Below are 15,336 nucleotides of genomic sequence, written 5' to 3'. Positions count from 1 at the left end.
TGCCGCGAATAAGCACAGGGGCTGGATCCCTCCCCGACGGGTTCTCTCCCCCACCCGTCATATCCCTCCCCCCCTTAAAAAATCCTTATTTAAAAATCTATTTAAAAATCCCCACAAATTCTTCTTGGCCGCATGCCACCTCTCTGGGTCCCAAGACCCTTCGTTAAGGTAAGCCCTCGATAACTTGGAGGGCCATTCCTGCGAGGCGGGGGAACCTCGCAGTCGTAATAGTTCGGCAGACGAGTATCTCATGGAGAAATAATCGATAACACAGCAGAAAAGTGTCCATCCCTAGCCGGCGGGGATGTTCCAGTCGTACCAATAGTTCGCCAAGACCCAGCATTAAATAGTCAACCGTATGGGTCATAGTCCGTAGAAGTCCGTGGGACCAGAAGAGACAACCCAAGATCCAAAGGGTCCAGAACAACCAAGGGATCCGGAGGTCCGGTACAAATCCAATGGCCTCCCTCTCGGAAGTTGATATAGTAATATTCCCTCGGTTGTTTCCTCGGCTGCTAAGATGAAAAAATCGGTAGCTGGAATAAAAAGGACTCCCTCGGATTCCCGGCAACGCACCATCACGGGACAAAAACCCGTGCAGTACGGTGATTGAAACAACATTTATACCACCGGTGCCGTCCATGCCGTCCATGCCGCCACCACTAAGCCGCCAGATTTTACTGCTGGGCCCAATATGGCACCAGGATGCCGCTGTGCTGCTGTTGAAAATATCCAGGCCAAGCCGCCTCTCAGTTGCTGATGGAGAGAGCAACCCAAAAAAGAGGCAAGCCGCTGATGATAATTGCGGCATTTTGGCAGGCCATGGCCAAAAGTCAGCAGTGGGGAGAAAAACAATGTTCAGGCCCATGAGGGGGGGGGGCGATGTTCATGCCCATGAGGGTACCGTCCCAGCAACTGGTGTTACCTGCGGCCCAACACCCAGTGCACAGCATACAGCCGTCGATGTTCTCCGTCGGTGTTCGGCACGCTCACCCAGCCTTAGATGTTATCCACGGCCGAAAACGGCCGAAAAACAGCTGAGTCAGGCCGGGGCATCTCCTCGCACCCCCCAACATGGCTGCCGCCATCCGCTGCTCGTTTGAGAACTCCGGCTCCGTACTCAGCAGCCGAGAGCCCAATGAGGTCCAAAGACCTCGCTCTCGGCAGCCGGAGAGATCATAAGCCAGGAGCCGGAGGCCAAGCAGCCAGGCGGCCGGCAGAAAGGCATTGCGGCCCAAGGACTTCCAGCCGCCGTCTCCATGAAGCTCAGGACGCCGCCATAACGCGCATGCGCAGAAGAAAGTAACTTACTACACCACTTTTTAGCAGCAAAAAATACAATCAAATGATCCTTACACTTGATTATCAGACTCCCACTTCACCATGTAGGAATTCTGTCCCATTCCTCTATGACAAAGGGCTTTAACTCAGTAACTTTTGAATTTTCAGCATGAAGTGCTCATTTCAGAGCCTGTGATAATAGTTCTGTAAATTAAATCTGGAGTTAGACCTCACCATTCCAAAATATTCATCTTGTTTATCTTCATCTGTTCTGCTCTGGACTTGCTTGTATGTTTAAAATCACTGTCTTACTGCATGACCCATTTGCACTTGAACAGATCATAATTTAAGTCATACTTATGCAGAGGTATTGAAAATTCAAAATGGTTCACCAACTTTTAATTACTACTGTATATTAACATATCTTATTTGCTTGTTTTATCTATCCTCTTTCTGATACTAGGGCATTCACTTTCTGATACTATGATTCACATTCATAGAATGCATTAGCTACTGCATCATATGCATTTCCTCATGCTACTCCATTTGTTCCCAGTGTACTTGAGGCTGTCTTCACAGAAAGCTCAACTTGTTAGAGCTTCCAAAATCAGGCATTTAGCATTTTGGAGGCATAAAATTCTACTGTGCCAAAAGAGGCAAGCCGCTGAAGATAATTGCGGCATTTTGGCAGGCCATGGCCAAAAGTCAGCAGTGGGGGAGGAGCAATATTCAGGCCCATGAGGGGGGGCGATGTTCATGCCCATGAGGGTACCGTCCCAACAACCAATGTTACCTGCGGCCCAACACCCAGTACACAGCACACAGCCGTCGATGTTCTCCGTCGGTGTTCGGCACGCACACACAGCCTTTGATGTTATCCGCGGCCGAAAACGGCTGAAAAACAGCTGAGTCAGGCCGGGGCGTCTCCTCGCACCCCCCAACATGGCCGCCGCCATCCGCTGCTCGTTTGAGAACTCCGGCTCCGTACTCAGCAGCCGAGAGCCCAATGAGGTCCAAAGACCTCGCTCTCAGCAGCCGGAGAGATCATAAGCCAGGAGCCGGAGGCCAAGCAGCCAGGCGGCCGGCAGAACGGCATTGCGGCTCAAGGACTTCCAGCCGCCGTCTCCACGAAGCTCAAGACGCCGCCATAACGCGCATGCGCAGAAGAAAGTAACTTACTACACCACTTTTTAGCAGCAAAAAATACAATCAAATGATCCTTACACTTGATTATCAGACTCCCACTTCACCATGTGGGAATTCTGTCCCATTCCTCTATGACAAAGGGCTTTAACTCAGTAACTTTTGAATTTTCAGCATGAAGTGCTCATTTCAGAGCCTGTGATAATAGTTCTGTAAATTAAATCTGGAGTTAGACCTCACCATTCCAAAATATTCATCTTGTTTATCTTCATCTGTTCTGCTCTGGACTTGCTTGTATGTTTAGGATCACTGTCTTACTGCATGATCCATTTGCACTTGAACAGATCATAATTTAAGTCATACTTATGCAGAGGTATTGAAAATTCAAAATGGTTCACCAACTTTTAATTACTACTGTATATTAACATATCTTATTTGCTCATTTTATTTATCCTCTTTCTGATACTAGGGCATTCACTTTCTGATACTATGATTCACATTCATAGAATGCATTAGCTACTGCATCATATGCATTTCCTCATGCTACTCCATTTGTTCCCAGTGTACTTGAGGCTGTCTTCACAGAAAGCTCAACTTGTTAGAGCTTCCAAAATCAGGCATTTAGCATTTTGGAGGCATAAAATTCTACTGTGCCAAGCTAAAGAGACTACTTACTATGCAGTCAACAGAAAACCAAAGAAAACATTGGTTTCAAATGAGTTTAAGCACAAACAGTTTCAATCTCATTAGTTTATAATCATCATTACTACTACTAGCCTCACTAACAATGAAGCTGATTTTAACTTAGAAGGAAAAGTAATTTCAGTAATGATAAGAATAATGTTCATTACTTGCATCAATATATTACTGAAGCTGATTGTACAATAAGAACAAAAATGAAATAGAATGGAAAACAATTACATTAATGCATATTTCCTAAATGCTTGATTAATTTAGAAATAATAAATTTAATATTTATTATTAGCAGGCAACACATTGACATAACCTGGGTATATAATTTAGAAGTGTTTACATGTAAAAATATAAATATTTAAAGTATATAATTAAAGTTTAAAACCATAATAAATGTAGTAATTATTAACAATAATTCTTCATTTATAGTTAACACACTCAGTTTACTCAGTTTGGTATCCTGATCATTGCTATGTGCCATCATTACTCCATCAATATCATATCAATAAGAGATAAATGGCATAAAAGGTTTGTCCTCCCTGCCTATTCACCTTTATAAGCATGTGATAGTGAAAGTTATGGAAGCAGGACAACAACACTTACTGACGTCAAAGGCATATAATACATTGCAGGCTCCCTCCGTATCATTACGGCCTCCCCAGATGTAGATAGTGTCATCAATCAGCACCGCAGAATGCCCATATCTCATGTAAGGAACTTCTCTCACATGGTCCCTGCTGTTCGTCCACACTGGTGGTAGTTTGGTCCAGCGCAGAGAGACTATTAGAAAAAAGCTCAGAAAGTTCTATCAATCAATCGATCAAAAATAAAAATCACAATTAAGATAAAAAAGAGAAACATGTAACATTCTAAAAGTCTGGAAGAAAAAATGGAAGAGATATTATAGTGCACCGTATTGTACAAACTTTAGAGCAGTATTGAGCTGTAATCCATGAAGTTAAACCAGATTGATCAGAAAGTAACATAACTGTAATATATAACTATACTATAATTGTGTATTTATATAATTATATTTAAATATATTTATAGCATATATCATATACTATACTTATAATTACAGTATAATTGTACTATAATAGTACAAGTCAGAATGACCAGACTCGTTAGTGGAAAAGAATGATAAAAATTCCTGGTAGAGGAAACTGCATAGAGGGAACAATACAAAATAACATGTTCCATCATTTCAATTTAGGGTTAGGGTGGACTAAATTAATATCCTTAGTTGTACCCATACCACATGTAGCATTTTCCATGGTATCAGTCAGTTTTTCAAACATTTTAGATAGCAGCATAGACATGGCAAACTCACTACTCTGTACAAACTAATCTCAGACCAGCTTGTCAGTACTATATACTATGTACTGTTGCTAGGATTCCACCAACTACTTTATTTGTTAATGGTTTTATCCCCCGTGTTCTATAATTGTTTATTTAAATGTTTCTTAATGTTTTTATGACGTAAGCCGCCCAGAATCATTAGATATGAGATGAGCAGCAAATAAATTTCATAAATAAACTAAAAGGTATATGCAGAGTATTGGCACCTCTTATGAAGTTATCTAAGATTTCTTACTAAATAAACAATAAGGAGAGTTTTGACTTTCTTGAGATACAAGCTGATGTACTACACAGTCCAAAATTGGCAAATAAACAGTTAATAATATTAAAAATCTGTAAATGGTCTCTTGCAATATACTAATAACTGGTACCTCCATTTTTCTCCAAAACATAGTATTGCTTTACATATGCTTCCCCCAAATATATAATTTTACTAAAAAGGAATAATGTAACATTTTAATATGAGAAATTCCTTTGCTTTATCCCCATAATTGAATATTTCAAAATTTTCAGTAGCCTCATCTATGTTTGATGGCTGACATATTAAATTAAAATTAATTAACATTCACTTAACATAAATATGTATTTGAATTAAAAAAACATAATTAAATCCTGTTTCTCTAAACCTTAACATTCCTCAACTTACCTGCATTAAATACATGAACATCAATCTGTCGTAGAGTCTCATAATCTTCACCAGAACAGTAACCACCAAAAGAGTAGACTTTATGTCCAACAGCCACAGCAGCGTGGTTTACTCTTCGAGGCCCACCTTCTAAATGAACTGTCCACCGTAACATTCCCTTTTGTGAGTGTTCAATCCTTCCAAGTTATCAGTGGGGGCATTAGATTTTAGTGCCAATAAGGCTAGCCAATCATATTAGTTCATAGCCACAGAAATCTGCAGATTAAAAAAAAACCCCAGTGTGTTTAAAATTTAGTCTGAAATTTAACACAAATTAAGGTTTTAAAACAATTGCTTTGAATATTATGTATTTCTTTCATTAATACTGCGATCAGTTAAAAACAATTTACACTCCAAGGTAGCAGCATATACCACAAACTATAATGACACCAAAATGGTAACATACATTTAATACCACTATCACACATGATTATAAAATAACCTTTATTGTCACTTTTTTCTGTAAAAACACTGGCACACATTAAAAATAAAATTCTGATGCCCGCTCTCAAAAGAATATATATCTATAGCCATACCCATTTCCATACATATCCATATGCTATACACACACACACTAATTACAATCCATTTTGAATACATAGCAGAAAAAAAATGTTTTGAGAGTTAACAAGGTTGATACTATATGGTAGAAAGCTATAACAAAATCTAGCTATTCTGGTCTGGATACTGCAAAGACTCTGGCCAGGCATTGGTTATATGTCATGTCCTGGATAGAAGGAAATGAACTTCCAATAATCTTTTATGCCATCCTCACCACTCTCTGCACAACTTTCCTGTCCAAAACAGTAATACTTCCAAACCACACAGTAATACCATATGACAGGAGGCTTTCAATTGTCCCTCTATAAAAGTGGTAAGGAAAGAAGAATGAAGTTGTGCTCTTCTTATACGACACAGAAAATGTAGCTGTTGCTGTGTGACTGCTTCACCAGTGTCTCACTGGTGAGCCACCAAGCTAACTTCATCAGCTGCATACCCAAAAACTTAGTACTAACCACCTCCACAGGTGAAGCGTTAATACACAGAGATGTATGGGTATGCCTTTTTCTGAAATTGACAAGTATTTCTTTTGTTTTTCCTATATTTAAAACCAGACTGTTTTTATTACACAGGTTCACCAAACCCTCTACCTCCTCCCAGTAATTACCCTCATTGTCGTCCAGTATAAGGAAGATCCACCACTGTTGTATCATCTGCATACTTCACAATATGGTTGGTAGCAAAACTTGCACAATAGTCATGGAGCAGCAGGGTGAACAACAGCAAATCTAAAACAAAGCCCTGAGAAAAACTTGTGCTCAAGAATATAGTGTTAGAAATATTAGTTCCAACTCGTATATACTGGGACCTATCAATGAGAAAATCAAGAATCCAGTTGCACAAAGGAGTATTGAAGCCTAAAAGGTCCAGTATATCTACTAAATGCTGAGGAATGATTGTATTAAATGCTGAACTAAAGTTGACCAACAGCATTCACACATGAGTACTTCTTTCCTCTAAGTGTGCCAAGCTCAGATGGAGAAAAGAGGAAATAGCATCCTCTGTGGAACAATTTGGACGATAAGCAAACTGAAATGAGTCAAACACTGGAGGGAGGCTGGATACAATAAAGTCCTTTATCATCTTTTTAAAGCAATTCATAATGATGTACATAAGTGTAACCGGACAATCATTAAGACCTGTGATTATATATCAAGATGCGTCACCCTTTGCCTGTTCTTCCCTGACACCATGCTAGGAGGCTAATGGAGGAAATGCGGTTTACAACTTGATGGCACATAAACGATCAAACAGGTAGTCCTCGACTTATGACCACAATTGAGCCCAAAATTTCTAATTTGGTTAAGTGAATTTTGCTCCATTTTAAATCTTTCTTGCCAGAGTTAGGTGAATTACTGCAGTTGTTAAGTTAGTAACCCAGTTGTTAAGTGAATTGGGCTTCCCTATTGAACTGGCTTGTCAAAGGATTACAAAAGATGACCACATGACCTTAGGATACTGCAGCTGTCATTAATATGAAGCAATTGCCAAGCATCCAAATTCTAATACAATTCAAACAATGCCGGCTGGCGGCCCCCAGGGGAAGGGCCTTCTCTGTGGGGGCTCCCACACTCTGGAATGAGCTGCCCCCGGGTTTACGTCAAATACCTGACCTTCGGACATTCCGTCGCGAACTGAAGACACATCTCTTTATCCGCGCGGGGCTGGCTTAAATTGGATTTTTTAATGTGAAATTTTATTAATTTTTAAACGGGGTTTTTAGTTTACGGTAATTTTAATTTCAGGCTAATTTAAATAAGTTTTTTAAATGGTATTTTAACCTGTATATTGTATTGCTGGTTTTATCTTGCCTGTACACCGCCCTGAGTCCTTCGGGAGAAGGGCGGTATAAAAATCAAATAAATAAATAAATAAATAAATAATGTGACCAGAGGGATCTGCAATGGTCGTGTGAAAAACAGATATGTCACTTTTCAATGCCATATGTAACTTTGAACTGTTACTAAATAAATGGTTGTAAGTCAAGGACTACCTGTAGTCAATCAGAAAATGTGCATTGTTATTATAACCACATGTAATTTATATGTGTGTGTGTGTGTGTGTGTGCGTTGGCAACAAAAGTGAGTATACCCCTAAGCGATGGGGTCCAAAGTGTCAATATTTTGTGTGGCCACCATTATTTTCCAGTACTGCCTTAACCCTTTTGGGCATAGAGTTCACCAGAGCTTCACAGGCTGTCCCTGGAGTCCTCTTCCACTCCTCCATGACAACATCACGGAGCTGGTGGATGTTAGAGATTTTACGCACCTTCCATTTCAGGATGCCCAACAGAGATGCTCAATAGGGTTTAGGTCTGGAGACATGCTTGGCCAGTCCATCATCTTTACCCTCAGCTTCTTTAACAAGACAGTAGTCGTTTTGGAGGTGTGCTTGGGGTTGTTATCATGTTGGAATACTGCCCTGCGGCCCAGTCTCCAAAGGGAGGGGATCATGCTCTGCTTCAGTATGTCACAATACATGTTGCCATTCATGGTTCCCTCAATGAACTGTAGCTCCCCAGTGCCGGCAGCACTCATGCAGCCCCAGACCACGACATTCCCACCACCATGCTTGACTGTAGGCAAGAGACACTTGTCTTTGTACTCCTCACCTGGTTGCCGCCATACACGCTTGACACCATCTGAACCAAATAAGTTTATCTTGGTCTCATCGGACCACAAGACATTGTTCCAGAAATCCATGTCCTTAGTCTGCTTGTCTGCAGCAAACCATCTGCAGGCTTTCTTGTGCATCATCTTTAGAAGATGCTTCCCTCTGGGATGACAGCCCTGTAGACCAATTTGATGCAGCGTGCGGCATATGGTCTGAGCACTGACAGGCTGAGCCCCCACCCCTTCAACCTCTGCAGCAATGCTGGCAGCACTCACACGGCTATATTCCCAAAGCCAACCTCTGGATATGACGCTGAGCACAGGCAGTCAACTTCTTTGGTCGACCATGGCGAGGCCTGTTCTGAGTGGAACTGGTCCTGTTAAACCATTGTATGGTCTTGGCCACCATGCTGCAACTCAGTTTCAGGGTCTTGGCAATCTTCTTATAGCCTAGGCCAGGGGTGAAATCCAGCAGGTTCTGACAGGATTTGTAGAATCAGTAGCGGAAATTTTTAGTTTGGAGAACCAGCAAATACCACCTTTGGCTGGTCCCAGAGTAGGGTGGGAATGGGGATTTTGCAGTATGTTGGCTACTGAAAAGGATGTGTTGTAGCCTTTTTGTTTCTCTCCTAGCTTTTCTATTGTCTCTTTTCAATGGTGGCTAAATATCTCTGTTGATGGCTAACATATCTAAGTGCCAAGCTTCCAGGAATTTTCTACTGTTTTTAGATTTAGCTTGGTCTAGCATGTTCAAAGTTTTCCAGTTGAAATTATGTTTGAGCCTGTCCATATCTCCAAGTAGTTTTTATCATGTTTTCTGACTGTAATTGATGTTCATGGATGCCCTCTGCTACTCTTATGCCTGTGCATCCTATCTAGTGGCTTTTACAGTTCTTATACTGTATGTTACAGATGACTCGTTTTTTCTTCTTAGGCTACTAGGTCTTTTAGTTTATTTAAAATGTTTTGGAAGGTTTTAGTTTATTTGTGTACTATAGTGATACTGTGTAATTCCAATAGTCTTTTGGTTGCTTCTGAAATGTTTCTGCTATATGGCAGTGATATTCTATTTATAACTTGTGTTGGTTGTGCTGCAATAGGATGAGAGGTCAGGCATGTTTTGATAAAGTTGTATGGGTATGTGCATACAACCTATATAGACCATAGATTCATAGAGGACACACCCAAGCTTGTTCAGCCTCTCCTGATCAAAACTGGAAATTAGCAGGAAATGTACACTTATCGTAATATCCATACTGCCCCAATATTACAAATTATTTGGAATGTTGACAAAAGTATGCCCCAAATGTTAACAAATGTTAATTATTATGCTCAATTACATGGTCAATTGAGAGACAGCCCGTGCATGTTTAATTGAGAGAAAGTGACATTACAAATAAATCAATTTTGGTTACATAGTAAGTTTGAAAACTTAATTTATAAATTCTATTTAGGATTGAGTATGAAAAGTTTCCAAAACTGCATTCAGCTACACAAATCATAATGACACACCAAAACATAATTTGGTTGTTGCAACATTTAGAAATGTTATTCAAACCTGAAGTGCTCAGCGTATTTCTCACGTCATATAGTAACAATAATATTCCTGATGCTTTAAAAAGCATAACATGGTAGGAACCTTTTTCAATGACCTTAAAATCTAAATTTTGTATATAGGGATATAGACAATAAAAATTGTAACACCAAAAAACCCCATCCAGTTCTAAAATAAATAAAACCAAACAAAATGAACTTGATATCATTACATTTTATAATTGATTTTTCAATTCAAAGAAGATACAGAGGAAATCAAAATAAAAGTAATACATAGAAAAGTACAAGTGTGGCCAGACTTGTAGCTTAACTTAAACAGTCTCGCTGTAAATATTCAGTTCTAGTGACTGATATTAACTCAGTTTCATTTTAGACCAGCAGAGGATAAACAAATTTGATATTATTAATAATTTGTAGCAGTAACAAACCTCTCCTTTTCTAATACCTTAATCTCTCAAATATATTCAATGATATATAAATTCCCTACCATGCTGTGGCTTTAGTTCTTCCAGATGTAAAACGTGAAAGGTTGTGGTTTTACCACATGGTTTAGACTAGAGTATTAAAAATAGATTCAGACAGGTTGAAGCAGTCTATGCTGACTGTTCTATTTTAGGCACAATCCAACACACTATTACATTCTTAAGTAAAACTATCCAGTTCCTTTTTGCGCTACTGACTCCTGGTTTATTCTTTTTGCTAATTATTCCAAGAGAGCAGGATAGAAGCCAGTATTTACAGAAGCCTAGTTAGTGACCATCTGTGATGAGGTTCAGTTCTAACAATTCTGGACCGATAGCTAGCTAACATCAGTCATTTATAAAGTAAGGCAGGGCCGTGGTGGCTCAGGCTGTAAGATAGCCTGTTATTAAAACACAGCAGCCTGCAATTATTGCAGGCTCGAATCCCACCAGGGCCAAGGTTGACTCAGCCTTCCATCCTTTATAAGGTAGGTAAAATGAGGACCCAGATTGTTGGGGGGGCAATAAGTTGACTTTGTAAATATACAAATAGAATGAGACTATTGCCTTACACACTGTAAGCCGCCCTGAGTCTTCGGAGAAGGGCGGGATATAAATGTAAACACAAAAAAAAATTTGTAAACATCTAAAAGACTCCCGAGAAACAATAAACCAGGCCTTATTTTTATGATATCACTCTCATAAAATCAGAGGTCTTCATGGGTTAGGCTATAGGCAGATCTAATCCTGCTTTAATGGTTGTACACAATGGTTAAGTATCCATGTAAGGCAAACTAGTGATTCAGGAGACATTAATAGTTTTGCACTTATTAGGTGACACTGATACTGTAGTCTGCTGAATTGCTAACAATAAATTCTAGACTGTAGAAAAAGTTATTTCTTCTTCTCTTACCTGTAGTATACCAGATACTTCTTCTCTTACCTGTAGTACAACCAATGATGGCAAAGCTATGACACATATGTCAAAAGTGACATGTGATAATGTTTTGAATGACACACCAGCATTTATCAACCCTTGACAAAAGCATGCCCCATTCACGAGTGATTATTAGAGGCTGTGATGGCCACGTGAGAATGGGGTGTGTTCTCGTGCAACCTCCAGAAGTTGCACCAGCAGACTATACTCTCGCACTCCCTTCAAACCCTCTGAAAATTGTGCAAGAATGGAGCATGCTTTCGCATGGTTTTTGAAAGCTGCAACACTGCAGAAGAGCATTCTCTGAAACCACTTCAAGAATGAATGTGACCCAGAGCTGCTTTGGGTAAGCCACAGAGGCCAGTTAAAAGAAAGGGAACAATGCCTGAAGGTAAGTGATGCAGAGCAGATCCTGGAGATTACAAGATTGGACTGTATTTTTTTTAAAAAAATAAATGAATTTATAAATGTTTTTCTTGTGTTCAGTGGGAGGGGGTTACATGCCAGCAAAATCAGGCATTTTCTAAACTTTTGACACACTGAACCCAAAAGGTTTGGCAGCACTGGCCTATACATTTTACATCTCATATTTTGTTATTCCCAGATAAAAGCTCCAACTACTGTAATATAAGAAGCTACTCTAAACCATTAACCAACCATAAAGGTTGTTTTCTTGTTTTATTTTTATCTACAATATCCTTTTTAGTGCAGTAACCACAAATGTAGATAGCATGAGCTCAACACATATTTGAATTAGAGTACCATAATACAGTTCTAAGAATGTGACGGAAATGGGATTCTTTTTTATTTCCATTAAGTTTTAAGATGACTTATGAAAATCATTTGCATGTTGTGAAATCTGCTATGGAAGGACAATTATTGCAATATTTTAGCATATCCATACAGAACAAGAGCAACTGATTGGTTACTTTTAGCACCACATTTGTAGTTTTCTCAGAGATAGTGTTCCAAAATTCAGCAGCAAAATGGCTGCATTTTTTTCTTTTTAAGAAAAATGTGAGGGTAATCGTGAGTAGAAGACTTCTGAGAATTTTTGTGGTATTATTTTGGGTCCTTATGGAAGGAGTTAGATTATTTTCAAGTAATAATTAAAATAGTTTGCTTTCTTGAGGCCTTCTATTCCCATTTTCACAGTTTAAAATCCAAACAACAAAATAAAACTTCTCTTTCAGTGAAATCCTGGTTTGCAGAAGGCCTCTTGCAAACCTCAAAGTATTGTGTGATTGCAGTATAGTCTCTGATCCCTCAACAGTTTTTCACTTTTGAATATACTAATTAAGCTAATTCCTTTTATAAAACATTATATCAAGCACTTTCCTCATTTCCACACTGGAAATGCATCTAAAAGTTTGCACAACCTGATTTGTGACTGTTTGGCTATTGTATCCCCATTCATATTGTAAAGTGAAACCAATGCATCACAAAATTTTAATGTAAAGCCATTTACCCTAACTTTCCCCCAAATACTGCTAATATTGCATTCAGAGTAAGATCTAAGGCTCCTGTCATGTGGCATCTCTGTAACCATTGATGTTCTATCCTTGCAAATACCTCTACTTTCCTTTTGCCACTGGTTGAAAAGTGACAGATTTTATGACAACAGATCACAGGTGTTTGAATCCTCTTTTTCGATTCAATGTCTCCCTTTAGTGAAATGTCATTAAAATGGCATATCACAAGAAACAGAAACTGTCAAAGCCCAATAAGAATGCCAGATGCAGAAAGGCAAACGAAAGGAAAGTTCACATATTACAATTTATATAAGCTGAGTTAACAATAACAACAACAACAAAAGGTTTAAGCAAACTATGCTCATAGGCTGCCTTCACAAAATCAGCCACTTCTTATCTCATAAAGTTATTTTGGCTTCCAATGAGAAGAGAGATTCAGTTTGATGTATTAGTTAAGGTACTAGTCTAGAAACCAGGTGAATTCTAAGCCTCAGGCATGAAAGCTGGTTGGGGGGCTTTGGGCCATATCTGTTTGTTATGTGGCCATTCTGTCATCAGAAATAAAGTGAATGCTCTAGAACAGTTTTTAAAACTTGGTAACTTTAAAATATGTGGACTTCAATTTTCAGCATTCCCCAACCTGCCAATGGAAGTTGAAATCCACACATCTTAAATATCCCAAGTTTTAAAAATACTGCTCTAAAACTTCCTAGGAATTTCAAAAGCTATCAGAACATCACATTTTAATTACAGCAATCTATTGTATATTAAGCTGCTCTAAAAGATTACAGAAAAACTTCAATTGGTTCTCAAATAATAATCACATAACTTGTTAAAATTAGCTGCCACCAATATCCTTTTGATAGGATGAAAATATCTTCATTGACTTTCAGATATTATTTCATGATATGCTAACATATATAGATAGTCCTCACTTAACTATTGTAATTGGGACTGGCAACTTCATAACTAAGTGATGCATTCATTAATAGAAATATCAGAAGACTGAAACAAATTTATGACAGTTCTGCTGTGGTGATTAAGTGCAACATCATATGACGACAACTTATAATTGACTGCTGACTTCTCCACTGATTTTGCTTGTTGAAAGCTAGCTGTGAAGCTTGCAAATGGTGATCATGTGACCACAGGACACTGTGATTGTTGTAAGTTTGAGAAACAACTGCAAAGCTACGTTTTCAGTGCCATTGTAGGTTCAAATAGTCACTAAACACAGCAGTTGTTAACCTATAGTTGTTAACTATGTGACAGAAAGTAATAAGGTGGATCCCCAAGAGGGAAGGGGTGCATTCCAGAAGAGTAACAATATCAGCTCAGCCCAGATATCATGTGTCAGAGAAAGAGGCTGAAGAAAGCCTCCCTGTAATACAGAAGTTCACAGACTAAGTTGTAGTTGTAGGTAATAGAGTCTTCAGTGTGGCAAGATTTTGTGAAACAGTAAAGAATTCAGCTTGGAAATACTGCCAAGTGTTATTCTTGGTTTGGAGCCTTATAGACTATATTTAATTTATTCAATCAGAATATCAAGTTTCTATCAGAAAACCTCAATTATTAAAACCTTCTATTATTATTCCATATATGTTTATTCTTAAAGATCCTAAGTATCTCAAATAATGTATATTTATATATGTATTCATTTATTGAACTTATATATCACCCATCTGCTCAATTAAAAAAAAGCTATATACAAAATTTCCTCAAAATGTTCAATAAAATGAAATAATGAAACAAGTTAGCAATTCTACAAACATCACTATCTGAACATCTGTGTAAAAAAGCAGCTATTGCCTGGTTTTTTTCTGCCAAACACAGAAGCACTTGTTTAAATTCAATTAGCCATTGCCTCACCTCATAAAATAGCTCTCAACCTCACTCTGGTCCTACCAATACAACCATGATCTTGCTTAACCAGGCAATAGGTTGCAAAACTTTAAGAGAAAGCTTTAGATTGTGCTGCCCATGTGTACACAAAGTACAAATTATCTACCATTATTCCTTCTGGCATAAATTTTTTAAATACTATAAATTTTATAAAATTTAGTCAGGGGCAACATACTGATGTCTCAAATGACTGACCCTGATTTTTCTTTAATCGGTAGGACTGACTCTAATACTGTAGATCAAAAATCAATTATTTCTGAGACCCATCCAACCTTTCATAGAAAGCAGCATTAATATTCCCAATATTTCAGAGATTGCTGTACATTATTACAGGCTGTCTTTGCTTACCAATGATAACTGAGAGGGAATTCCATCGCTAAGCGACATGGTTGGAAAAGGCAGTTCAAGCATTCTCAGTTGCTGTCATTAGGTGAATCCCACATTGTTGAGGCGTCCTTGGGTCACCATTTACAATGCCCTGCCAGCTTCCCCATTAACTTGACTTCTCAAAAGCTGGCTGTGAAGGTTACAAATGGTGACCATATGACTGCAGAATGTTGGAATATTGTGATTTTAAGCCAGTTGCTAAGCACCTGAATCAAGATCACATGACTGTGGGAACCCTGCAGTGGCCGCAACTATTAGGACCAATCGTATGTCTTTTTTGCTCAAAGTC

The 15,336-nt window shown here is 38.7% G+C and overlaps 1 protein-coding gene across 9 annotated transcripts in view; it reads right to left on the bottom strand.

Moving 5' to 3' along the window:
* Positions 1-15,336, bottom strand: part of KLHDC3 (kelch domain containing 3) — a 58,525-nt gene that overhangs the window by 40,952 nt on the left and 2,237 nt on the right. For 7 of the 9 annotated variants that reach the window (XM_058165133.1, XM_058165126.1, XM_058165125.1 and 4 more), the window contains exons 2-3: positions 5,123-5,377; positions 3,721-3,897 (exon numbers count right to left, since the gene is read on the bottom strand). In XM_058165133.1, the coding sequence (XP_058021116.1) occupies positions 3,721-3,897; positions 5,123-5,276 (331 nt within the window). In that variant the 5' untranslated portion in view covers positions 5,277-5,377. Of the gene's footprint in view, positions 1-1,356; positions 1,492-3,720; positions 3,898-5,122; positions 5,378-10,375; positions 15,311-15,336 lie in introns of those variants that run through there. The other 2 variants (XM_058165130.1, XM_058165135.1) reach the window with 2 other exon arrangements.

The sequence above is a fragment of the Ahaetulla prasina genome, chromosome 1 (genome assembly GCF_028640845.1).
Source record: "Ahaetulla prasina isolate Xishuangbanna chromosome 1, ASM2864084v1, whole genome shotgun sequence".
NCBI lineage: Eukaryota > Metazoa > Chordata > Lepidosauria > Squamata > Colubridae > Ahaetulla > Ahaetulla prasina.
This window is presented reverse-complemented; position numbering and strand designations above follow the sequence as displayed.